Source organism: Hemitrygon akajei, chromosome 29 (assembly GCF_048418815.1).
Source record: "Hemitrygon akajei chromosome 29, sHemAka1.3, whole genome shotgun sequence".
NCBI classification, from domain to species: Eukaryota; Metazoa; Chordata; class Chondrichthyes; order Myliobatiformes; family Dasyatidae; genus Hemitrygon; species Hemitrygon akajei.
Window position 1 is genome coordinate 23,517,500 of NC_133152.1, and position 27,341 is coordinate 23,544,840.

Genomic DNA, 27,341 nt, shown 5'->3' on the forward strand with positions numbered 1-27,341 from the left:
CAGTGACCACGTGATCCATGTCGGCTCATGACCTATTCTCGCGAGAGCCAGTGCGAGACAAGTTCAAGATGGCGGAGGCCGAAGTCGGTAGGAAGGTGGAGCGGTGCTTGGCAGATGCGGTGGTGAAATTAGGTAAAGTAATTCTGAGTGTACTCGATCTGATGGGTCGTGGATTTTGCACTGATATACGGTTCTGTGGAGCGGTGTGTCACTGAGTTTTCAGTGATTGTGTCTTGGGCCTATCTTGTAGGCTGTGACCAAGGTGCCCTGTCATTGATTCGGTCTGACTAACAACACGGGTACAGCTCATTGTATAAAACCGTTATATAACATTAAAGAGCTGCGATGTCATTTTCTTTTAAGCATTCCACCGGCTTAGACTGTTCTCATTAATTAACTTCACCACTTTTGATACTACACCGATGCATCACCATTCTTGTGTTAGGCTGAATGGCGAGTGGCAGTTGGCTCTTTGACCTTGGTGTATCAGGAGCAAGAGGAGAGACTATGAAAAGTTCTTTTCATGGTCTCGAATTAGTATAAAGTTCTTAATGCTAAGGGGGAAAATCTGTAATTTTTTTCCTGTTTTAGTTTGTGGATAGATACTATTAGATGAAGGCAAGATTAGACAATACTATATGGACACAGTTGAAATAGCGTCTATGGAGGAGATGAAGTCACTGGCAAGTTGACTGTGGAACTAAAATAACTCTTTAAATACTTTTATTTATGTCTTTTTCCCTAATTACAAGCACCTATTTTGTTTTATTCATTCATTTATTCATTTATTTGGTTCATTATTTATTCATTCCAGGCCTAGCTACAATTCACACCTTAAAAATAAAGAACTATAATTATCTATTGTATTTAAAATTCTACGTGATCATGACCCCTCTCACTATGTCTGTAGCCACTCCAAGTGCTAGGGGACTCTGTCCTCTAATCCACTTTACGTGCTGTACTTGTTGCAGCTATTGTGACTCTAAATCTTCAACTCCTGTCCCAGATACCTTTGCCTCTTCACTTAGTTGTCTTTGAGTTGTCGCTGAAAGCACAAGTCTTTAACAGAGCTTTTGGTCTCCATTCAACTCCATTGATTTCTGTGATATACTTGGAAACATACAAAAATGGTACTATATGAATGCAAGTTATTGTTGTTAGACAACCTTACTGTCCCTTAAGAATAGGCCAAAATTCATCACAGCCATGCAATTACTTTTGAAGTATGATCATCATGAACATGTTGGCATACATAATCTGTATTTTTGATGGTAGTTGAAATATGAATGGTAGCTAGGACACTTAGATAGATAGATAGATACTTTATTCATCCCCATGGGGAAATTCAACTTTTTTCCAATGTCCCATACACTTCTTGTAGCAAAACTAATTACATACAATACTTAACTCAGTAAAAAAATATGATATGCATCTAAATCACTATCTCAAAAAGCATTAATAATAGCTTTTAAAAAGTTCTTAAGTCCTGGCGGTTGAATTGTAAAGCCTAATGGCATTGGGGAGTATTGACCTCTTCATCCTGTCTGAGGAGCATTGCATCGATAGTAACCTGTCGCTGAAACTGCTTCTCTGTCTCTGGATGGTGCTATGTAGAGGATGTTCAGAGTTTTCCATAATTGACCGTAGCCTACTCAGCGCCCTTCGCTCAGCTACCGATGTTAAACTCTCCAGTACTTTGCCCACGACAGAGCCCGCCTTCCTTACCAGCTTATTAAGACGTGAGGCGTCCCTCTTCTTAATGCTTCCTCCCCAACACGCCACTACAAAGAAGAGGGCGCTCTCCACAACTGACCTATAGAACATCTTCAGCATCTCACTACAGACATTGAATGACGCCAAAAACTTACTGAGTTTTTCATTTTGTTATCTGTAATAATTAGTTATAATGGGTTTGTAATAGTAGGTGACTTCAATTTTCATGTAGATAATCATTGTGACTCCAAAGCAAGAGGTTCATTGCATGAACCTTCTGCAGTCTTTTGACCTTAGTCAGCATGTCACTCAGCCAACACGTAATGGAAGCCACACATTAGATTTAGTCATATCAAAAGGACTTGATGTTAAGGTAATTCAGAGCCCAGACAATGGCATTTCAGATCATTACTGTATTTTCTTTAACATATATCTGTAACTAGAACTAAAGAATAAAGAGACGTTTTTTGATACCACAGTTGCTTCCAGGTTTTCTAATATTATAATTGTGGCCCTGATTGTAGCATTTACTCTAATACAGCCTGTCTTTGTAAATAATAAGGTAGAACATCGTAATGCTAAACTGAGGGCTGTGGCCAGTATAGTAGCCATTGGAAATCTTAAGGAATCATCTACTGTTGTAATGCCATAGAAAACTCGAGCTCTCTGTAAACTCAAAAGAGTGTCGTAAGGCTGAGTGTAATGGAGTAAGACTAAACGAATAGTTCAGTATGAAATCTTGAGGGCTTATTTAACTAAATACAACAGAGCCGTTCATCTTGAGAGACAGTCCAACATTATTAATGACAGTGCAGGTAATCCCAAGAGTGTTATTTTCAACTGTTAACCTAGCTTCATTGATGGAATGGTTGCTGAAAGCTTTTGAAGCTAAAAGTGAGAGTTTGCTGCATTTTTTTTTAGAGAGAATAAATAATACAAGATGCAATACAATATAGACCTCAAGAATAAACTTTGTTGAACCTCAACAAGCTCAACAATGTTGAACTAAACTCATTTACTAAAAAAAGTTTACCTGAAATTCAAGAAATAATTACTCAGCTAAAACTGTCCACTTGAGTCTTTGATCCTCTTCCCACAGGCTTTTTTTTAAGAAGTCTCTGATGTACTAATTGATTGTGTACTTGACATAGTTAATTGCTTACTAGTTTCTGGCATTTTTCTTGATTCCTTAAAAACTACTGTAGTTAACCCCCTACTTAAGAAAAATAATCTAGACTGCTCTGTTTTGGACAATTTTAGACCTATTTCCAAATTGCCTTTCTAAGTAAAATTTTAGAAAAAGTAGTTTTTTGACAATTAAGTGATTACTTGAATAAAAATTCTATATTTGACAAGTATCCAGTCAGGTTTTAGATCAGATCATAATACAGAAACAGCATTGCCTAAAGTAGTTAATGACTTGCGTCTTAATGCCAACACAGGTAACATGTCAGTTCTTGTTCCCTTATATTTAAACATAGCATTTGATATTGTAGATCACAGCAATTTCATAAGCCACCTTGGTCAATGGTTTGGTCGTTCTGACTTAAGCTGGTTTCAATCTTGTATAACAGGAAGAAAATCCTTTCTTAGCTGTGGTGAATATGCGTCCAACAGCCATGAAATTGCGTTTGGTGTGTTGCAAGGATCAATTCTTGGCCTTTTGTTCTCACTCTACGTGCTTCCATTAGGTTAAATGATTTCAAAACACAAGAATTATTATAGTTCTGCAGACAACACACAACTATATTTGTCTTTAAACCCTCTGATCTGGTATCTTACTAGCATTACAGAATGGATGAGTTTTAATTTCCTTAAACTAAATAAGGAAAAAACAGAAATTTTGGTTATTGGTGGCGATTTAAAAAATAGCGTGAATCTTAGAAATAAACTTGATCATCTGGCCTTACAAATCAAATCGAAAGTAAAGAATTGTGCAGTTATTATTGACTGAGCTAAATTTCAAATCGTGTATTAACCACATTATTAAGAAAGTTCTTAACTCCATTACAAGAGATCAATTTCTTATTGCAACTGAGGCTGCACAAGAATTGATGCACACTTTTGTTTTTAGCCAATTAAACTACTGTAATGCACTCTTTTCTAGCTTTCTTAGGCAATCAGGAAATTAGCTGCAACTTGTCAAAATGCAGCGGCAAGGGAGAAAGAGGTGTCTCCACTTCACAGCGAGAGGGGAGACATAACAAACAACTAACTGGTTTATAATGTTAAAAGTCTGTTCTGGGCACACAGATCTTATTTAGATCTCCTACGACACACTGATCTCCTGCCTGGACACCGACCTTCGAACCACTCCCCACCCCCCCCCGCCCCTGGTCTCCAAAGCCACAAAATCTGAAACATTCAAAGGTGAGCAAAGTTCTTAGGCTGTGCCCTTGGCATGGCAAATAATGGCCAGTTGTGAAACCCCAAAAATGGGTCCCATTCCTGCAAAGAACCGTAGTCAGCATGAAACTCCAGGTCAGGGTCTTCAAAAGAACCCTAATAGGGAAAAAATGGAGATATTAAAGATAGAAATAGAGCTGTTTCCAAAGATGCAAGCAAAGGAGTCACTGTTAGGTGCCATTGTCTCCTATTTTGGAATATCTATTCTCTTACATCCTAACTGTAATCTTAGATCCATGTTTACTTGTTTACGTAGTGTTCCTCAAGCCAAGCATATAAGAACTGGTGACGCAGCCTTTTGCTTATGTGTACCTAAAATCTGGAATACTCTACCAATTAGGATATGCCAGGCTAATACTGTGGAAGGCGTCAAAACACTTCAAAGGCCTACTTTTAAAATTTGGCTTACTTATAGTACTACTTAATACCTGTCGATGTTGATTATATTTATATAATTTGTTATATTCAATTATATTATTCTAAATGTTTATGATTTTTAATTTTGGCTTGTATTTTTATGACTATAATGATTTATCTTTATGTAAAGCAGTTTGAGCGATCTTAATATATGAAAGGTGCTATATAAATTTATTATTATTATTTTATTGCCATGTTTATTTTATGTCAACTTGTTGGAGAAGACGGTGTATTGATTTGGGGTGTTAACTGAAAGTTTGCATTTCTAAGAGTTCCACAGTATTGTGAAATAGGGTACTTTAGCATATTCATCTCAAAATGTTATTTGAATGAGGAAGAAGTGCCGAGAAAATATGCCGTGGCTTGAATAGTGTTGGTGGATTTAAGCGAATAAAAAGTGTCAGGAAAGGGTTAGGGATAATAAAGTTTTTTAGTGCATAATAATATAATCACTAAACCATTAGACTCATGGCAATAACTAATCCTCTGTCTTTCCCTGATTAAACAATCAGGCAATTATAAAATACAAAGATTAGCTGATTCTATGAAGTTCTGGTGATGGATCATTATACTGATCATCTTTGTGAAGTGAAGATACCAAATTTACACATTGCAACAATATTTTATTAGAAGTCACACATGGTGAAGGAGGTGCCTTTTGAGTAACCCATCTGTTCTGTCTGACCGGACTTGAATTTGCTCTTTGCCAACATGTTTCTGCATTTAGGCTTCTGTGGAAGACACAAACTTTATATTCCCCCTCTTCTCTTGTTGCCTCCATTTCCTTTCCTTCAGTTTCTCTGTTTTATTTCTCCCCATTTGATCCTCGCAACATCAGTTTGGTTGTCTTGGATATACGGTTGCAAGAAAAAGTATGTGAACTCTTTGCAATTACCTGGTTTTATGCATTAATTACTCAAAAAATGTGGTCTGATCTTCATCTAAGTCATTATGATAGACAAACACAATCTGGGATTTCCTTCATTTATTTGGGACACTGCTGCTTAATTGTGACAAAACACTTGTTGAGCGGTTTTAACTGGTGTTAGTTGCATGTACTTATGTGGCCATTAGACAATACATACTTGGAGCGAACAGTTTTTAAATAGTGTCAGTTTTGTGTTCAAAAAGCATCAATTCTTTTTTGTTACTGATAGTTGACGAGAAATAAGCAGTAAGGCAATTCAGAGCTGTTTTGCTCACTGCCGTTCAAAGTTTTCATATTTGGAGTTGTGAGAAACAGCCAGGAGTGAAAATGAAATGATTTCACAACTTCAGCAAGTTAGCAGCTATAAAACATTTGAATGGATGGATATTCGTCTTGAATATTACAATGAAAATTAATATTTACAGGATGCAGCAATTTCTAACTAGCATCGATCACATGTACTTGTGTGGTCATTAGACACTGCTCAGAGCGAACAAATTTTAAATAGTGTCAGTTGTGTATGCATGTCATAGAATTAAAGAAAGCAATGGCACAGAATCAGGCCTTTTGGCTCATCTGGTCTGTGCAGAACCATTAAAACTACCTATTCCCATAGACCTACACCCGGACCATATCCCTCCACACCGCTCCCATCCAAACTTCTCTTAAACATTGAAATTGAAATCACATTCACCACTTGCGCTGGCAACATGTTCCACACTCTCATCACCCTCTGAGTAAAGAAGTTTCCTGTCATGTTCCCTTAAACATTTCACCTTTCACCCTTAACCCATGACCTCTAGTTTTAGCCTCACCCAACCCCAGTGGAAAAAGCCTGCTTGCATTTACCCTGTCTATACACCATACTTTTGTATACCTGTATCAAATCTCCCCTCAGTCTTCTACTACATTCTAAGGAATAAAGTTCTAACCTATTCAATCTTTCCTCAAAACTAATTTTTGCAACGTATTTGTAAATTTCCTGTGTACTCTTTCAATCTTATTAACATCTTTCCTGTAGGTAGGACACTCCAAGTTAGAAGAAGAAAGCCCTTAACTCTGAGTGGAGTCATCGGGATGCTGTTGTGACAGCATTTTTTTTTTAGTGGGTTTTCTTATTTTTATGAGGCCAAGTTGCTAGCTCAATGCTCAGCCCAGCACGGGTGGAAAGCGTGCAAGGCTGGATTCAAACTCGGGAGCCTTCGCTCCAAAGTCCGGTGCTGATGCCACTACGTTACCAGCCAGTCTACTCCAAATTAGGCCTCACCAAAATTCTTGTACAACTTCAACATAACATCCCAACTCCTGTACTCAATACATTGATCTATGAAGGCTAATGTACCAGAAGCTTACTTACGTCACTATTCTTTTGACACCACTTGCAATGAATTATGGACCTGTATTTCCAGATCCCTTTGCTCTACCGCACTCTTCTGTGCCTTATCACTCGCTGTGTGAGACCAACCTTGGTTGATCCTACTGAAGTACAACACCTCACACTTGTCTGCATTAAATTCCATCTGCCAATTTTCTAGCTGGTCTGCATCTCACTGCAAGCTTTGAGAATCTTCCTCGCTGCTCACTGCACCCCCATTCATGGTGTCATCTACAAATTTGCTGATCCAGTTAACTACATTATCATCCAGATCGTTGATATAGATGACAAACAACAACAGACCCAGCACCAATCCCTGCCACATTCCACTAGTCAGGCAACCATCTACTACTGCTCTCTGGCTTCTCCCACAGAGCCAATTTCTAATCCATTTTACTACCTGATTTTGAATGCCAAGTGACTGAACCTTCTCGGCCAACCTCCCATGAGGGAACTTGCTGAATTCCATGTAGACAACATCCACTGCCTTGCCTTCATCGACTTTCCTGGTAACTTCCTCAAAAAACTCTGAGATTAGTTAGACATGACCTACCACGCACAAAACCATGCTGACTGTCCCTAATCAGTCTCTGTCTAGCCAAATATCTGTATATCCGGTCCCTTAGTTTCCCTTCCAATAACTTTCCTACTATTGATGTCAGGCTCACCAGTTTATAATTTACTTGTTTATTCTTAAAGCCTTTCTTAAACAGCGGGACAACATTAGCTATCCTCCAATGTTCCAGTATCTCACCTGTCGCTAAGGATGATTTAAATATCTCTGCTGGGGCTGCTGCAATTTCTGCACTTGCCTCCCACAGGGTCCGTGGTAACACCTTGTCAGGCCCTGGGGATTTATCTACCCTGATTTGCCTCAAGGCAGCAAACGTCTCCTCATCTGTAAACTGTAGAGAGTCTATGACCTTGCTGCTACTTTGCGGCACTTCTATAGACTCTGTCCATCTCCCAAGTACATATAGATGCAAAAAGATTCAACTCAGATTTTGTCCCATGCAACCGTTTTGCTCTTAACATATCTGTAGAAGCCCTTAGGATTTCCCTTCACTTTGTCTGCTAGAAAAGTCCTCCTGATTGCTTAAGTGTTTTCTTGCATTTCTTGTACTCAAGTACCTCATTTGTTCCTACCTGCCTATACCTGCTATGCCCCTCCTTTTCTTTTCTTAACCAGGGCCTCAATATATCTCAAACTAAGATTCCCTCAACCTGTTATTCTTTCCTTTTATTCTGACAGGCACATACAAACTTTATCTCCCTCAAAATTTTATTTCAAAAGCCTTTCACTTACCAAGTACACTTCTGACAGAAAACAGCTTGTCATAATCCTGATCTTACCAGATTCTTTCTGATACCATCAAAATTGGCCTTTTTCCTATTTAGAATCACAACCTGAGGACCAGAGCTATGCTTTTCCATAATTACCTTAAAACTAATGGCATATTGATTACTAGCTGCAAAGTGTTCCCCTACACAAACTTCTGTCAGCTGCCTTGTCTCATTCCCTAATAGGAGAGATCATATTCTCTCCAGTTGGGATTTCTGTGTGCTGATTAAGGAAACTTCTTGTCCAGCTTTTTTTACAGTAAGGGAGTCCCAGTCAATGTGTGGAAAGTTAAAATCACCTATTACAACCTTGTGTTTCTTTGCATATTTGTTCCTCTAAATCCCATACGTTGGGTGCTTGAGAATATAGTCCAATTAACATAGTTATACCTTTCTTATTACTCTGTTCCACCCATAATGCCTCACTAGATGAATTCTCCAGTCTGTCCTGACTAAGTTCTGCTGTGACATTTTCCCTGACTAGTGACGCCACACCGCCCCCCTTTAATTCCTCCCACTCAATCATGTTTAAAACTGACCCCTGGGATATTGAGCTGCCTGTTCTGCCCCTCCTGCAACCAGATCTCACTTATGGCTACAATATCATAATTCCATGTCCTGAGCTCATCTGCCTTTCCTAGAAAACTACTTAGAACATTATTTGCATCATGCTCAACCTTTAGATTCCTGACTGAGGTCTTAACAATATCTGTCCCCACAACCACTCCACTATCTGTTCTGGCACTTTGTTTCCCATCCCCCTGCAACTTCAGTTTAATCCCCCTCCCACCATGCAATACTAGCAAACCATACCACTAGGATGTTAGTCCCCCACCAGTTTAGGTGTAAACTCTCGGCTGTACAGGTCCCACTTTCCCTAGAAGAGAGCCTGATGATCTAAAAATCTGAAGCCTTCCCTCCTACGCCAACTCCTTAGCCATATGATAAACTGTATGATCATCTTATTTCTGGCCTCGCTAGCATGTGGCACTGGTAGCAATCCTGCGATCACAACCCTGGAGGTCCTGTCCTTTAACTTAGCACCTAACTCCCTGAACTTTCCTCGCAGAACCTCATCACTCTTTCTACCTATGTCATTGGTACCAATGTGGATCACCACCACTTAAGAATGCTGAGGGCTTCCTTGATCCAGGATATCCCAGACCCTGGCACCTGGGAGGAAACCCTAACTAATTAGTCCCCTAGTGCACAGCTTGCCTCTTCTCCCCCCGCCCCCCGACTTCCCTTCTGAGTCCAGAGTCAGAAGGTGCCAGAACCTGACCATGTGACTTTCCTTTGCTAGTTCATACCCCTGCCTCCAACAGTATCCCAAGTGGTATACTTGTTATTGAGGGAGATGGTCACAAGGGTACTACTCTGCATTGGCTGTTTAACCTCTCTCACCTCCTGAATGTCACCCAGTTTCCTGTGTCCTGCACCTTGGGTGTAACTACCTCCCTATATGTTCTGTGTATCACCCCCTCAGCCTTTCAAATCTGCTACTTATTCATTTGGGCTGACTGATGCCGAATTAAAAAGCAGTGATTTTATGGCATTACTTCTTGCAGCAAGGCAATGAAGGCAGCTCATTACCTGCACTAGGTTCTGCACTGATTGTCGTTATTTACAGTCAATCAAAAAAATACGGCAGTGCACACTGTATGAATTTCTCTTGTCATAGCTGTTAGGAACTAATAGTCTTGTACTGTAATAATGGTAGTGTTCTAATTTGCTCTGTATTTCATTTAAAATACATACTTTAATACTCAGTTAAATGTAGTTTGTCGTTTTTAAAAGAAAAAAAATGTTTTCATGAAACTTCGGGCAGGCGCTTAACTGGACAAAAATGTACTGGTCCTGTTGTGGCCCAATTAACTGGAATCCAGTGTACTTCTCAGATATTCTATGTACGTTGCTGGTCATGCTTTGGTATTCTGGTGGGTGGCGGTGCATCCTTGATGTTGTTGATGTGAAGTTTTTGTGAGTACTTAATTTCCACTAGGCATTCCAGTTTCTACCCACATCCCAAAGGCATAATGGTTGAATGAGTATTGTAAATATCCCTAATTTAGATGGGTGATTGGAAAATCAGGTGGAGTTGATGGACGCGTGAGAGAAAATAATTTGTAGAGAATGGAATGCTTAGAGACCTAGTATAGGCTTTTACATCTAAATGACCATCTTCTGTATGATGAGAAAATACCATGTTTCCAAGTTGCACAACTCCTGTGCTGCAAAAGCTACCCATTTTAGATCTATAACTTTCAAAGTATCAAAATACAGTGGTTGTGCAACATCGAAGGAGACAAATTAATAATTAGACATGATGTGGCATTTAAATTTAATTTCATGATTTTAATAGATATTACTTAAGATATAATTAACTATCAAATTACTCTTTCTGAAAGACAAACCTAACTTTCTTGTGGTTGTCGCAAAAGAAAACAAAATCTGATGCCTTTATCTTGGTTGGCCCATGTTTGACACCAGACCCAAGTTTGTGAGATTGGTTATTAATACCTTCTGTGGTAATCTAATTGTCACAACCGTATCAAAACTTGTGATATACTTTGTGGGTGGAGTGCTGCGGTTCAAGAAAGCTACTCAAGAGCATTTCCTTATGGGTAGAAGTGCTAGCTTTTGCCAGTGATTCCTAAGTGCTGTAAATGCATTTTAAAATCTTACCCCTCTCTGATGCTGAAACCCTCTTTATTGTTTATGTTCTCCCATACTATGTACCACTGTCCTGCATGAAGTCCCAATCAGATGTTATTTGCTGACACACTAGTTTCCCAGTCAACAAATGCTTCAGATATAAAATTTTTGTTCTTGTATATAAACTCTATGGCTCTGCTGCATCCTGTCTCTGAATGCTTGGTCTACTCCTGAAAGAAACATTACTGTTTATCTCTTGCTTCTCCCTCCCCTCCCCCCACCCCAATACTTCATACAAAGTTGTGTACGTCACTTCCTTAGGTTGATGATCATCCCCTCATCTGTCAAGCCATGTCTAGGGTGTGAGTTGTGTCTTTCATTCTTTTGTTCCATTTTGCTATTTAAGACTGCCTTTAGAACTCACCTCTTTAATTATATTCATGATCCCTACTCCTAACCAATCCCCTTTTGGCATGGTGATGCAATTTTTTTAAGCATTAAGTTAGCTTTGTGAATGCAAAGTGTTAGTAGTTTGTGCTTCAGTTTGAAGGCATAACGTGTCATGTATTCTAGAAGTACACAATACGTCTTGAATGTTCTGTGTAATTTTCTGTAATGACAAATCCATTGAGACAATTAGTTGATCTGTACATTCCATATGGAATAAAGCAGGTTTATTAGAAAGCAGTTTTAATTAGAGCATAAGATCTATTAGATCTGGTTTTTGGTCATGCATTGCAAAGTTTACATTGTTTTGCATCTTGAATGCACTCCCATTGTCACAAGTTATACGCTTTCAGGGAATTCTCTAAACCTTGTAGTATTTTCAACGGGATAAAAAAAACTTAAATAACAAAGTAAGACTAACATAAAATACTATGCTGTATCATGGAATGTGGAAGGCAAAAAAGAAATGAAGCAGATATCAAGACAGGATATTAATAAAAAAAAGCAATTCCCAAATAGATTACAGGTTAGTTATTGTGAACTAATTTGCTGTGTTGTAAAATTTGATGAAGACCTGAGATTTGCGTAAATGCTATTATACTTGTGTATATTCACTATATTCAAAAATATTTCACTAGTTTTATAAGAATGTCACACTCAGTCCCTCAATAAGTGAAAAGGCTAATGTCCATACAAATAATTGTGTGAATTACTCTGCTGTATGAAAATGTAGCATGGAATTTTTTGTGTACCTTGACAGTCTGAGATGGAAGTTGCATATCTGTGTTTAGTTTGCAGTGCAAGGTGTTGAGTATACAATTCTAGGCTGATACTGAAGTGTAGTATTGTGAGATATTGCATTGTACTATCAAAGATATTATATTTTGGATTTAATGTTTAACCAAGCCCCTGTTTGTCCTTTGTGGACACAAGATTTTGTGGCACTATTTTGCAGGTAAAATAATTGTTTCTGGTACTTTAAAAATCATTCACTAACTTTGGGAAGTCCTGAAAATCACTTTTAATGTAAGTTTTTTTTGTCTCAGTAAGTTTGAACTGCTCTTTACAGCTCATGTCATATTATTATGGAATTTCACAGCTCTGCAATGAAACATTCCTTCAACAGAAACAGGGTTCTAGAATAAATTGTGGAGTGGAATTTGGACCAATTACCTCCTGGGCCCACAAGTGAAATTTGTTAATCGAAACAAGCTACTCTATGGTAAACTTCAGATGGAGGAAATTATACTGGTGATGCAGTGAAGAGATCGGTACATTATCCCATTGTGTGATATAGAGTGGGGGGGGGGGATAAAGTAAATGTAGTTCAGGTATTCTTGGTATGAAGGGCTGTCTTAACTGGAATAGTCAAGCACATTTGCTTTATTGGCGTTGAGGAGAAAGGCTCACGATTTCACTGAAACATCCAAGATTTTAAGAAGTTGTAATAAGAGTAGATGCTCAAAGCATGTTTCCTTGTTTGAGGAAATCTAGATCTAGGGAACACTTCAAAAGGAGTGCTCATCCATTTAAAGGTTTAGGAATGTCTTCCCAGAATCATGAATCTACAGGAAAAACAAGAAAATCTGCAGTTGCTGGAAATCCAAACAACACACACAAAATGCTGGAGGAAATTGCTGAGGCCTGACTCCTGATGAAGGGTCTCAGACCGAAACATTGACTGTGTACTCTTTTCCATAAATGCTGCCTGGCCTGCTGAGTTCCTCCAGCATTCTGAACAAGCATTCAGAATTCTTGTTTGTTTGCAATTGTTAATAAATATTTATTATGAAATGCCTTTTGGTCTATGAAGAATCTAGAGAATAAATTTTCTGAAACTCACATGGCAAATAGCAGGTTATCACTGAGAGAACACATAAACAAAATATTGTGCGACATGAGTAACAAATCCTAATTTCAAAGGGAGGTGTTAAGATAGCATTCATGCTGTTTCAGCTCATTGTTTTAGTTTGAACTCCTATTTAGCTAATTATGTTAGTCACGGAGTTTACAGCTAGTTCGGAAATAAACCAGACATTGAGATATTGTTGGGAGGTGAAGTAAATATTTGCATAATGCTTTACATGTATTACTTTTCTGCTGTCCTACTTGTGGTAGGACATTCTTACTAAATTGTAGCAGTTGTCCAGTATTATCCAAAGCACTCCAAAAGATTTGTGAGCCAAACCAGGCTTTGGGTGCGATACCTGTCATGACTGAACACTCAACACCCTTTTAAGAATCATTCAAAGCAAGAGTTCTTAAATTTTATTTTAACCTTTATGAGCTGAACTGAAGGCCTTGTCAATCTTTCCCTGGGTCTTGATTTATGGAGCAGAAATTTTGCTTGGAACTTTTATTTGGCTGAAAATGTCAACCCATTTGTCACTAGGCTTAATGTATTAGAAGTTTCGTGCTTTGGGGCTGTGGGGGGGTGGGAAGAAAAACAATTTTTATTTTTCAATGTGCCTGATAATTTATCATCTCAAATTGCTCACACATGCTTTACCCTAACTCAGTAATACCATCTCCATGCAAGCCAATTATGGATAAATAATTATTTCTTGAACTGTTATTTCCATTTTCCCATGCTTCTATTAGAGCCCCCTCTTCTCAACAAAAGCAAGGAAACAGTTCCCTTTGTCCTCTGCTTTCATCCCACTGCCCTCCTCCTGAAATTTACACCACCTTCAACTAGACGTTATCACCTTGCCACCCCTTTCAGCACTGCAAAGGGGTTGTTTCCTCCATCACTTTCTTGTTCAGTCTTGAATCTGCACCAATGTCTATTGCTCTTGTAGCACCTTCCTGAACAAAGGGAGGGGGTTTGTAACAACTATGCTTTCAGTTCTTCCCTTACCATTCCAGGAGCCCAAGCGCTCTCTAGATAAAGCAGCAATCCACTTGTACAATCTCTAATTATGTGCCTTATATTGATTAAGGTATACCTTCCACGAGTATAGGAAAAATGCGTGCAAATTAGGTGATTGCTTTGCAGTGTACCTCATTTTAGTCCACTGCACTTCCATTTGAACTTCCACTTTAATTCTGCATCCTACTCCTGTTGTCTTTGGTGTTCAATATTGGACTTCCACTCTTCAAACAATCTCACCTTCTATTTGGGCATGCCACACATGCCTGATTGAATGTCAAAAACTACCCTTTCCAGTTTGCATCAGCATTTCAGATTGATGAACTTTCATGCTTGTGAGAGACAGTTGTCAATTTTGTGTATTGGTTATGTTTTTCTCTTCACAGATGCAAATTCTGGTCTGCTACATGTTCCTAGAATTATCTGTTATTTCTGATTTCCAGTTTCTCTGACTTTTAAATTTGTTTCTCGGTCTGGGCTGTTTCTGAAGTTGCTCTGTTGTGCTTTTCTCCACAGACGCTGCCTGACCTGTTAGAAATAATGGTTACTAGAAATTTGAACGTCTGTTATTCTTCATTCCCAGCACAACTAACTCAATGTTTAAATTAATTATCAAAGTACATATATGTCAGTATACACTATTTGAGGTTCACTTTTTTTGCAGGCATTTGCCATAGATACAAAGAATCTCAATAGAATCAATGGAGAAACAGCACACAACAAAGACAGACAAATATTCAATGTATGAAAGACAAACTATGCAACACAAAAGAAATAATAATATGTAAGCTATAAATATTGAGACTATGAGTTGTCCTTAAGAATGAGTCTTATAGATTGTGGATTCAGTTCAGTGATTTCGATCAATCAGTGTCTATTGTGAGTCTATCATTGGCACTCCTTTGGTCTCCCTACCGCTTCCCTTTCCTCTGCAACTTAAATTGAGCCTGTTTTCTAAATTTTACCAGTCCTAACAAAACATTATCAACTTGAAACATTAACTTTTTTTCTCCCTCTGTTCAAATGCAGCCTCATCTGCTGAAAGGTTCCAGCGCTTTTAGTTTTTTAAAAATTTCAGATATCCAGCTTCAATAAATGTACACTGCACTTGGAGGATCTATCCTGGTCCCAATGCATTGATAGTCACAAAGAATGGATGCTTCCCTAACTTTGTGAAGGGAAAACTTCTGTCCCATGTATTAAAAAACTCAAGTCTGCAGATACTGGAAAGCCAAAGTAACACACAAACACAATGCTGGAGGAACTCAGGGGGTCAGGCAGCATCTATGCTCATTTATGTAACCAGCTGATTTGCTCCAAGATTACTTGGCCATCTGTTCTGTTTGATAGTTGTAATTCAGCCATTTGTCTTGGATATTTACTTAAAATGGTTTGAAATCGTGAGCTGAGCGAATCCTACTACTTTCCTGTCACCCATTAGAAAATTACCTTTGCTGTGGAGGCTGTACAGATTGGGAAAGATTATATTGTAGCTGTATGTATATTATTTTGGGTGAAAGTAATGTTGACATTCTAATCTGAGTAATGTTAAATATATAGATTATGGCACTTCTTGGATAGGAAGAGGAATTTGGAAGATAGCCCTGCCCTGATGATTCTTGGTTGCTGCCCAGTCACAGATGGTATTGCCAGTTTAACACAAGGAGAATGACAGACTATGTTGCCAGGGTAAGGGGAACTTGTGCAGTGAAAAAGAACATACTGAGTACTGCTGGTTGGTAGTATTTGTATTCCTTGTGTTGATCACTGATTTATTATTTATTTGAGCTAATTTTGATTGCATGTTATCAGGTCAAAATTGGGGCAAGTAAATATAGAAATAAGACAATTTGTGTTTACTAAAATCCTCTTAACAGAATTCCTGTAGCAAATGGTGACATATAGCCAGGAATACTGTAACTATACTGCATACTGTCAGCCTGGGCTGTGGTTCTTTCAATATAAAAATGATTTTGTGTTAAACATAGCTGCAGGTTGAGTACCCCTTATCCAAAATGCTTGGGGCCAGAAGTAGTTTGGATTTTTTTCAGATTTTGGAATGTAAGGAGTTTGTACATTTTTCCCATGACTGCGTGGGTTACCTCTGGGTGCTCCAGTTTCCTCTCTGTCCAAAAACTTGGTAGGTTGATTGGTGATTGTAAAAACTTGTTTTGTGATTAGGCTAGGATTAAATCGGGAGATTTGCTGGGCAACGCAGCTCAAAGGCTGGAAGAACCTTCTCTGCAATGCATCTTGTTAAGTAAAGAAATAGCTTGGGAATCGCTATCATTTCTGACTGAATTTATGTGCTACTGGTAAGCAGTCTTTGTCTTATACCTGTTCTTCACATGTGTACTTAAAAATTATTGCATACATTAATGTAATGTGTGAAGGGTAACACAAGCAGCCCAGCATCAGGAGAATACTTGAATCAACTGTTGAACAGCAACAAACATCCGCAGGCTTGCAGTCTCCACCTATCGTGCAGTGTTTTGATGAAAAGGTTACATACAGTACACTGTATTTTTATTAGGTTTTATGTAAGGTATAAAAACAGCATTGTAGACTTGTTTGGGTGTTAGATTTTCATCGGCAACAATCTTAGCAAACTTGTCAGTGAAGTTCTGTGCTGCTTCGTGATCAGCAAACGCTTTATCTTTAAAATGTTTTTAAATCTTTAAAAATATAATGCCATGCCATTTCTTAAATTTCTGCAACCAGCCTGCTGAATTACTTTAATTTTCAGTTTGCCATGATAGATCTCTGCTTGTTTCATCATCAGCGTACATTAAGTGACATGTGTTCACTCCACTGCCGAATCCATTCTTTCAATACACGATCAAGATCTTAACTTTTATGCAGTATAGGTTAGGTCTCTTCTCAGAACCGTATGTGATGTGCAGAGACCTGTGCATTGCCTGTGAGCCTTCCCAGCACCTTGTGGAATTTTCCATTTGTGACGCCATGTCAGCGCTCAAAAAGGATTTCTAATTTCAGCGGTATTTTGGATAAGGGGTACTCAACTTGTGCTCCCATCGTAAGCCATTGGTAACTGTAGGTCTCTAGGCTGAGTTTGCCTCGGATGGTTGCTCTATTTTGCTCTATTGAGATTTGATGAAATGGAGACAATCCATCTGTAGCAAATATTTATTTTAAAACCAATTTCTAATGAAATGGGAGATTTAATAGGGTTAGCATTGTCATCAACCTTTGAACCTCATGTTTGAAGAAGCTTTCTTGTACTTAAAAAGATGAGCAGGATCCTGTTTGCTGAACATTAATAGAGATTTTGCTGTACAATGTGTAATAGGTTAAAGGCTTCAAGTAATGTTCTCTGCTGTTAATATTCTAAATTGGAGCATTCAGTTTGATATTTATCAAATTACTTTAATGAGCATTTCAAAAGTCTAATCCAGCAAGCTCATATTCAGCTTGAGAACGGATAATGAGTGTTAGCCCTTACTGCAGAGCCGTGAAGGCCAGATTTTAAATGAGTTTTGGCATCCTCCATCTAGTCCCAATAGAATCTGATCCACAGCATAGAACTACTGCTAGTGCACTTCATAAATAATACAGATTGTTGTGTAAGCACTCAACAATATATTAATGTTTTGGAGTACAATAAGAGTTCTGTTCCATTTTGAAGCTGCTTTTGCATTGAAGTCTATTGGCCAAGCTAATTGATTGTGCACTATTTAATTTAATGTGATACTTGTTTCCATCAGTCAGTATCAAATTATAAAAACAATCTAAGTCCCAAGCAACCATCTGGCAAGTTCATGCAGTGAAATGGGTCAAAAGTTTTTGGGAAAAGTTAGGTGATTTAGATTAGTGTTTCATGTTTATTCTATATTATGCCTTGAATGGTTAAGCTGTATACTGAATATGTAATTAAGGAGGCCTGTTGGTTACTTTACTCAGTCTACAGCTTTATGAAAATAGATCGATGTCAGTCTTGCTATTTGTTGTTTTTTTTTAACTAAATGGCACTGATTGCGTGGTAAGTTGATCAAAGTCAATATGTCAACAATTCTCTTTTGAAGAAAACAGCTACCATAGATTGGAGAGTCTATATGAAGACTGATCCTGAGAATGACAATATCTGTAACTAAAACTGCAACAAAGTAAGTGCAAATGAATTTAAGGAGGAGGAAAAGGGTGCATATCTTAAATATATTGCTGTAACATTATTACTGAGATTCCTAGTTGTTTTGATAGCTGTAACTATGCCTGATGCATTGACTTGAATCTATAGGTCTTCTCTAGGCAGAGTTTGCCTTGGATAGTTGCTCAATGCAACCCAAAATCCATCTGTAGCAAATATCTATTTTAAAACCATTCCTATTGAAATAGATTTAATGGGGCTAACATTGTCATCAACCCTGGATCTCCTGCTAGGAAGCTCTTCTGGCAGTTTTATCATGTCAGTTAATGCAATCAAGTTCCTGTATAATAACTGTTGAATTAGTAAATAAAGGTAACTATTGTAATCACTTTAAGTTTGGCTTGCTTGTACACACTCTCCCTTCCAAGTTGCTTTCATGCTTTTAGTTTTAGTATTGACTGTCATTCTGTGTTTTTTTTTGTATCTGTTTGTTCTTTCCAAGCTATTCTGCACTCCACTTGTGGTCATTGTCCTTACAAGTTTTTGCTTTCAGCCCTGCATTGTTTTTTTTTGTCTTTTTATCTCTCCTATCATTTTCACAGTTGATCTTTAATGTGTTGGGTAATGAGGTACTAGTGGTTAGTGCAACACCAGTATTCAATACGGATGTCATCTGTCAAGAATCTATACATCCTCCCCGTGGACCACGTGGGATTTCTCCAGGTCCTCTGATTTGCTTCCACAGTCCAAAGATCTACCCGTTAGTCAGTTAATTGGTCATTGTAAATTATCCGGTGATTAGGCTAGGATTAAATTGTGATTTGCTTGGCAGTATGGTTTGAAGGGCGTAAGGGCCCACTCTGTACTGTAGTCTAAATAAATCTGCACTTTTTTTTTGCCTAGAGAAGACCCACAACTGAGATTGGTTAGTACTATCATTTGTGGTGATCAAATTTATCACAATTGTATCAAAGCCTGTGATGTACTTTGTGGGTTACCTTCTGTGTACAGAGTGCTGCAGTTCAAGAAAGCTACTCAAGAGCATTTCCTTATGGGTAAAAGTGCTAGCATTTGCCAGTGATTCCTAAGTTCTGTAAATGGATTTTAAAATCTTGCCCCTCTCTAATGCTGAAAGCCTCTTTATTGTTTTAGTTCTCCCATAAAAATAATTTCACACTTTTTTTGTTATTTACGTGCCCTGCTCCCTCCCATCCCTTCCAATATCTATTGGGTGTCCCATTTTTCTCTTCCTCCACCACCACTTCATGCCACCTGAACTCTCTAGGTTGCTCACAGTTACTTCTTCCTCCACCTTCTAAACTGGATTATTTAATTCTTACCTTCACCTTCTGTATTGTTGCTGCTTCTCACTCTGGCCCATCTCAATGACCTGTGGCTTCATCCCAACTTTCTGCAATTCTTTCACCATGCCACTCAGCTTTGTTTTGGCCGTTTTCACTGACAATGAACCAGCATCTATCTCCTAGTTTATTATTAGCTCATCAACACTTCCTGTGAAGTGCTTGTGTTTCTGAATGTTTGCATTCTCCATAAGCTTTACTGTTCTAATTTTTGAGAAGTGGAACTGGAGGCAAAATAAATTAAAATGTGCATCTGTGGAAATATTTTGTACACTCATTTAAGGTATGTTTGATGTGTAATTGAAGTGTAGAAAGTGAACCATAGAGCACGTGTGTTTTTTTTTGCTCAAGTTCATTTTAGTGCCCCTTCTAACTTAGTTCTGTTTTATTCATTAGAGTTGAACTTGTCTTCTAATTGTTTTTGTAAAGCTAGTTTGATAGTTTTTGCCTGACCTTCCTCTGCTTTCAGATATATAGACAGTGTGTTGTCATTATCTGTTTAAATAATTTGCAGTGAGAATCTGAATTGTTTTTCGTTCATTTAACTTGTAGTCTTCCATTCTGCCACCACCTTCCTGGATTAATAGGTCAAAATTAGTTTGGCAAGATGTGTGACCATACAATTATGATCAAAGTCTTTTCTACACTACCAGGAAGTAAACTTCAAAATTAATTTCACTTGTTTTCTTTTGAATTCTTGAGTTTATTCAGAACCTTCCACTACTCTGCATTTTATAGAAAAACTAATTTGGTCATTGTTGAAAATTTAGTTACTTAAAAAAGAACATTTCACACCAAGGGAGATTGTTCAAGAGCTCAGCTTTCTGTAGCTGAAGTCTTTTGTGTGGATTTTTATGTCAATATTTTCATTTGGGCAACATCAAACATGCTGTAAGAACTCTAAACAGAACCAAAATGCAAACACTTCTATTTTATTGCCAATTTAACCATTATTGAGAAACTGCCACAGTGTTAAATCTCAATTTTAGAGCAAGATCACAGTAAATATTTTTGTAGGCCAGTGATATAATTAATTATCTTGGTCGTGTGGATGGTATTTTAGGCAATGTGTGGCTCTAATCTGGAACTTGAGTATGTAAAGGCTGGACCTGTAATTATTAAAGCTATTACTAAGAATGCTCCCTGTGTGTTCTTTCTCATGTATTTAAGTTTTAATACTAAGGCAAAAATTTAACCAGACTTGGCTGCAGAACTTTTGTACTTCCCTGAGGTAGTTATGCATTCAACTGAAGTAATTGATTTCAGTATTGGTAATGAGCATCAGGAATTGTAATTTTTCAAATAGATCATATCAATGTACTATTGTAATGGCTCCCATCAAAAGTACCTCACTCACTGAAATGCTTCAGGATCTCCTCGGGTCATGAAAAATATTAGTTCTTTGTTCAACTGGTTGAAGTTATACTGTGCTATTTTACACCAGATTTCCTGTCTTTTTGCAGGTGTAGCCTTTAAAGATTCCACATTAGTAGTCAAATGCCCCATTCATTGCTTTAACCCTCTATCTTTATTTGATTTACACATCATGTACTGCTGCTAGAGAAGAATTAAAGAATGGGAAGTTCAGGGGCTAGAGGCTCAGGGTCACAGAGATGGATCAAAATGTGTTACTCATTAGGGTACATAATTTTAACGTGTTTTAATGCTTGCCTCAGTGGTCACCTTCAAATTAAAGTTCAAGCACAGCTTTACAACTGTATAAATACTTTTGTATTAAAAACATTAATTTTTTAATCAGTAAATTTTGAAAAGAATGTCGTCTTAAATCTCAGATTTGTGCTGTTGATTTCTCCAAATCCATCATCTTTGTGAGTATTATATAATAGTATGTCAGCCTATTATAGTATGGCAGTTCCCTCACATCTGACTGGATAGTCTCAGTCACTCTGCTAAGGAAATAAAATATTTATGCAAAATGGCTTAAAGTAATTTAGAAGCTATTGGTAAATTTAGTTCTAGTCTCTCAACATTGCACTGAAACAAAGCAGTGTAATTTTAATTCTAATTGTTAAAGTTCCTTTCTAGGTGGCCTTTTAAGTTTTGTAATATTAGGAAATCTTTTGAATTTGCCACTTTTTCAGAGTGTGTTTTAATGATTCTGCACATTAAAGGTTAAACAATCAAAGCCCAGGTTAATTTCTATTAGAATATATGAAGTTTAGTTTGATCTGAACCCACTCCGAAACATCAATAGCTTTGCAATTCAAATATGAATACAACATAAGTTAGCTGACTGCATTCCGAGGCTGCTTTTCTCTTGATTAAACAATTCTTTACCTAAGCCTTACGTTTGCAAATTTGTAAACTCTTCATGATTTTTACTTAAAATATTTAAGATGTTCAGTTTACAACTGAGTGTGTGTATGTATAGTGCTTTCTTAAGCCGAAGATGTGCTCCAAAATACAGACTTGACCTCTTTATGAAGTCCCTTCTTGTGGGCCCCAGCCCTAAGGTTAAGGGCAGCAGAAAAAGACCTTAATGCATCTTTGTCTGGGAGACAGGTGGTGTGCAGCAGAGATGCAGGTTAAAGGTCAAAATGTTTCCCCATTTCGTACATTCTTGTTGATGCTTGTCCTAGTTGAGTATAATTTCTCTGCATGGTATTTTAGGAAATTGTTAATTGTACTAGGCTTTGAAGTTCAAAAATACTTGAAAGGAAAAAATGCACTAAAATTTTCACTATTCTTCTGACAAATTTCCAGCATAAAATGTAATTGACTTGTGGCTGGAAAGTTACTGCAAAAAAAACTTGCCTAGTGTTTTAAAACTTCTGTCAAAAAGAATTATAAAATATTGTTCCTCAGAATAATGTATTGAAGATAAACAGTCGTGATTAATTCTATATTGTGTTTTGTCCATATTCTCGTAAATTTCACATCCTTGAATATCAATTTCCATTTAAAATTATTTATGGGATCATTTTGGTGGTTGTGCCTTCTGTTACTTGAACACTTTCAGGCTGGGTCTGAAGTATTGAACATGGATCAAAAGTGTTTCTTAACTGGGGCTATAACATAAATGTATTAGCTTGGTTCCGTAACTACCTTAAGATAAAGTTAAGGATCCAAATGCCACTCATGTCTCAACAGGATCTCTGCCGATTACTTGTAGAATTTCAGATTTCAGTGCTCTGAGTTTGTGGAAGAGAAATCTGCTCAAGGCATATTCAAGTGACAGCCTTGATTTAAAAAAAATATTATGAGTACTGTATTGCCTTTTCCAAGCCCTTTTAGATCTTTTTAGTTTGAAAGCTAATTTCATCTCTGTCCTGTCCACTAACATTATGTATTTAATCTATGTATTTTCCTCTCCATGTCAATTATTTTTTCTCTTCTGCACTCTCTATGCTATATGTGGATCTTAATTGGATCTACAGTTTCTCTCCCAGTTAACTGATGTAAACATGGATTTAGAGTTTCAACTGGTTATTTGACTGCTGGGAGCATCACATTTCAGTATGGATCTATTCTCCACCAGGCTCCTCTGCTGTATTTTCAGTGGCTGTCACTCAGTAACTATAGTGACAAATTTCTCCCCTCCGTTCTGAAGTATTACCAAAGATAATTCAGCGTAGATTGAATCTGAGACCTCCAAGTTTTTACTATTACCCTGATATATTCATGAAACCATTAGAGAGCCCTCAACATAAAAACATGAGAACTGTAAACTTTTTTTTCTGAAGGTGGGTCTGGTCTTAAGTCTTTTACATGGAGCTAATTAGCACCAAGCTGAAGTGTGTTCATTTATTAGTAGGGGTTAGTAGGTACCTGCCTTTCTTTATGCAATCAATCTGTAAAGCCTAATAGTGCCAGACAAACTAAAATTCACAGTTGTGCTGGCGGAAGTTTTTTCCCCTGCAGTAGTTCCTGCAATTTGTTGAACACCATGACTTGACTCCAAATTGTAATTGTGTTAGTTGCCCCTAAGGAAGATTCTCTTTCAAGATGAAAAACTGAACCTTACTTAACACCAACACCACCCCCCACCCTTCACCACAATCACCGTTTATATCCCCTCCTCCACTCTTGCCACCCCAAAGCCCTGATGACTTTTGCGGCTGGTGAGAGAAGGCTGTAGAACAATATTAATTAGATGGTTATCAAGTTAAGTAGGAGAAGGGAGAGCTGACACAAATAACTCTTTGAACTGTGACGAAATATTAATTCCTACAATGTAATTACAGTTTTCATATGAATGGTCTCTCCCACACCCCCTGCCCAATCTTCACCTAAACAATTTTAAGGCTATCGATGGTTAAATTTAAAACTATGTTAATTGTTATTTTCTATTACGTTTTCAGGTGTTGGCCTTGGGTTAGGAATTGTATTTTCTGTCGTTGCTTTCAAAAGTAAGTATTACTATTTACTATTCACATATTGAGCAGTGGTTGTAAATTTGTAGGAGAGAGAGTAACATCTTGGGACGGATGAATCATTTGTAATGATATTGTAAAAAGTGCTATGATACAGGAAGATCTCTTGCTCACCTAATAACGTAGTAGCATAATGGGTTTGGGCATTTAATTGAACTGTGCATACTTGTAACTAAAATCTAATCTGGGTTGGAATTTAGAACTATAATAGTGAAAAGGGGGGAAAAATTCTTGTGTTGTTTCTCCTTCCTGTGTACATCAACACCTACCCCACCCACTTAAAAAAAACACCAGCCAATATCACTTGTAGGCAAGCATCTGCTGGTTTATATTGACTGCATAGTTAAATAATGCATTGACATTCACCGGGGACTTGATCATGGTAAATTTGGTCATTTGAATGAAGTCCACAGTGGTCTCTGCTATGCATCTACATTCTGTATATCCATGCTTTTGGAAGAGAGTGAAAGCAGTTTTGCCCTTTAAATCAACAGTTTATTATGGATCCTCGTTATAAAGAGCACTTAAACCATTTCCCAATTACAGATATTTACCTTTTTTTTGTGTATCTGCTTAGGACGTCAGTGGCCCATTACTTTTGGTGCAGGGATGGGCTTGGGAATGGCATATGCTAACTGTCAACATGATTTCCAGTCCCCATACCTTCTTCATGGAAACTTTGTCAAAGTGAGTACATTATTGAATTGATTTTTTTTCTCCAATGGTTTCTATTCAGTATTAAAGTACAGATGTAAATAATTGCTCAACTGACATTTAAGTAAGTGTGTGTTGGGCTCTTGCTAATAGTTTACACTCTCATATGTATGCTTACTTACCATTTGCCTGTAACACCACTGGCATTTAGGTCCTCTAAACAGTCGCACACAGATAAAGAACAGTTCTTCATTGCTGTTTCTGTAACAAATTTTTTGACCAGTCAGGGTTGTCGGCCCTGAACTGAACCTGGAGGACTGGTGGACCACTCTTGGTGTGGCCTCTACCCTTTGACCTGCTTGGCATGGGTGACTCTAACAAGAGTCAAAGCCCTGGCTCTAACCAACATGGCTCTCTGGGTCTCTGGTATGCCTCCAAGCTCTGACTAGATTGTGGTCCATTTGGAGATCTCATATTTATGGTACAGGAATTATTGTCAAAGAACTTGTGGTTTACTGCTCCAACAGATCTTTGCCAAACCCTTGAATTCCTGATTCCCAGTGACACCTGTGATAACTTCTATTGAGTAGGTTTTGATAACATGAGGTGCTACTTTTGCAGATCTTGGGAATGGCAGATTGCTATCTCATCTGTCCCAAATCAATCCTGCACTAGATGCCATGAATCTTCTCCATTGACCAACTTACTACAACTGTTTCAATAATCACCAGTGATACTTGCTTCAAGGATCATTGACGTGTTAGCTCCTTGGCCTATGTGTTACCTATTTCCCTTGATTCTCAAGTTTATGTCTAGATAGGAGTCCCTTGCTAGGTTTGTAAATTGAAGCTTTAACACTTATTACCATGAAACTAAACGTTCTCAATTGGGTTATCCCACAGGAATGGTATTTATGACTATGGGGGTGTAATCAAAGTGTGATGTTCACCTCAGTGCACTTTACAGCAGGGCCTTGTCAAGTTCAATGATAATAGCATAGCTTGGCAAAACCCAAAGTTTCAGTAATGTTCAAGCTTTTAACAAGTGTCCAATTTTTAATTATTATTCATAAATCACCTCATACAATTGCATTTCATGAAATGTGGTTTGTTAAAGTTCAGTCTTAAGGCAGTTATTATCTTGAATAAGCTGTCTTGTGATTGATGGTAAATATGAGAAGTTAGTCTCTGGTTGCTGCCTACTCTACCAGAGGTTTTCACACGTAATATTTTTTCTGCTAAATATCAGTTGTCAGTTTGGGATTTGCTTCAGTATGAACCTCTCTCCAGATGAATTTTCAGTAAACTCGCAATGTCAAAGCTGAAATGTCAAGATTGACCTCTTATGAACTACCAATACGCAACAGGGGCCCATGTAGGTGAAACCAGTGAGGGGTTTCTACACACACCAGGTTAATAAATCTGTAATTTCAATCAGCACATGACAAGTCTCCATATTTTGTTAATTTGTGAATTAGAAACACAGAAATTAACCTGCAGCTTGTTCTTTCTGGATCGCATGTAATTCAATGTGAAAGGAAATTGCACAGTGTCTATACTACAGTTCAACTTAATTTGGGGTTTAGGTATCCAAATAACCCTCGCACTTTAATAAAAATTAGGCATACTGAAAATGTTTCAAAATGGTAATAATTGCTTTAATGTAGCATTGAATGTCATATCCAGGAGATGCCTTTATTTCTCTCTCCAACTAGTTAGAACTGTTCTACCTAGGAATGTACAGAATTAATATGTTGTTTATATGTATGGATGTATTCCACTACGGCACTCTGTCCCCAAATACTTTTGCCTTACACCTCAATACAGACTTATTTTGACTGCTTTGGGCTATCTTCCTCTCCTTCCACCTTTTCCTGTTGTTTGTTGAACATGCCAAAGTATTTTGCAGAACACTGTAGATGTACCAATATGTAAACACGAGGAACTCTGCAGATGCTAGAAATTCAAACAACAACAACACACAAAATGCTGGTAGAACACAGCAGGCTAGGCAGCATCTATAGGGAGAAGCGATGTCGACGTTTCGGGCCAAGACCCTTCGTCGCATTTTGTGTGTGTTGTTGTGCCAATATGTGTTCTCTTTTGTAACTACATATTTTAGCTATTCTTTAAATTGTACAGATGGTAATTATGGATTTTCTTCTGTTTTGCAGGATGAATCGACATAATGTTATTTTTTTCAGACCATACCTGTTGTCGTGGATCATTTCTGCCTTTGTGTTTGCGATCAAAATTCTTAGTACTGTACTTTGTTTAATTTTACTTGACAAAACTAATGCAGATGTTTGACATTAATAAAGAGTTAACAGTTTATTGTCCCCAGTTTCTTCCATTTGTATGCATCAATAGATCAATGGTAAGGGCAAAGACTAACAGATGAGCTCATCTGGAAAATTGAAATGATGGTCACTGGTGTGAACAAGTGAGGTGAAGTTATGAAAATAAGTTGTCTTGATTGCCTGATAATGGATTAAATTTTATTTTAATTTATTTAATTGCCTCCCTACTGAGGTATTTTTGTCTGTTCTTTTCTGTCTTGTGGTGCTGTTCTGATTAAAAGCCTTTTACTTATACAGCTGAGCAAAGGTGCATATGCCCATAGCTGGAGTTATTAAAAGAAAAGCTAGTTCTTGCTTTCTTGTGAAGCCAGAGC

The 27,341-nt window shown here is 37.7% G+C and overlaps 1 protein-coding gene across 1 annotated transcript; it reads left to right on the forward strand.

Moving 5' to 3' along the window:
- Window positions 1–26,999, forward strand: micos10 (mitochondrial contact site and cristae organizing system subunit 10). Its single transcript, XM_073031882.1, has 4 exons — window positions 1–132; window positions 23,943–23,990; window positions 24,592–24,701; window positions 26,842–26,999. Exons 1-4 carry the CDS (start codon window positions 18–20, stop codon window positions 26,854–26,856), a joined length of 288 nt encoding a protein of 95 aa, XP_072887983.1. The 5' UTR covers window positions 1–17; the 3' UTR covers window positions 26,857–26,999.
- The last annotated feature ends 342 nt before the right edge of the window (window positions 27,000–27,341 follow it).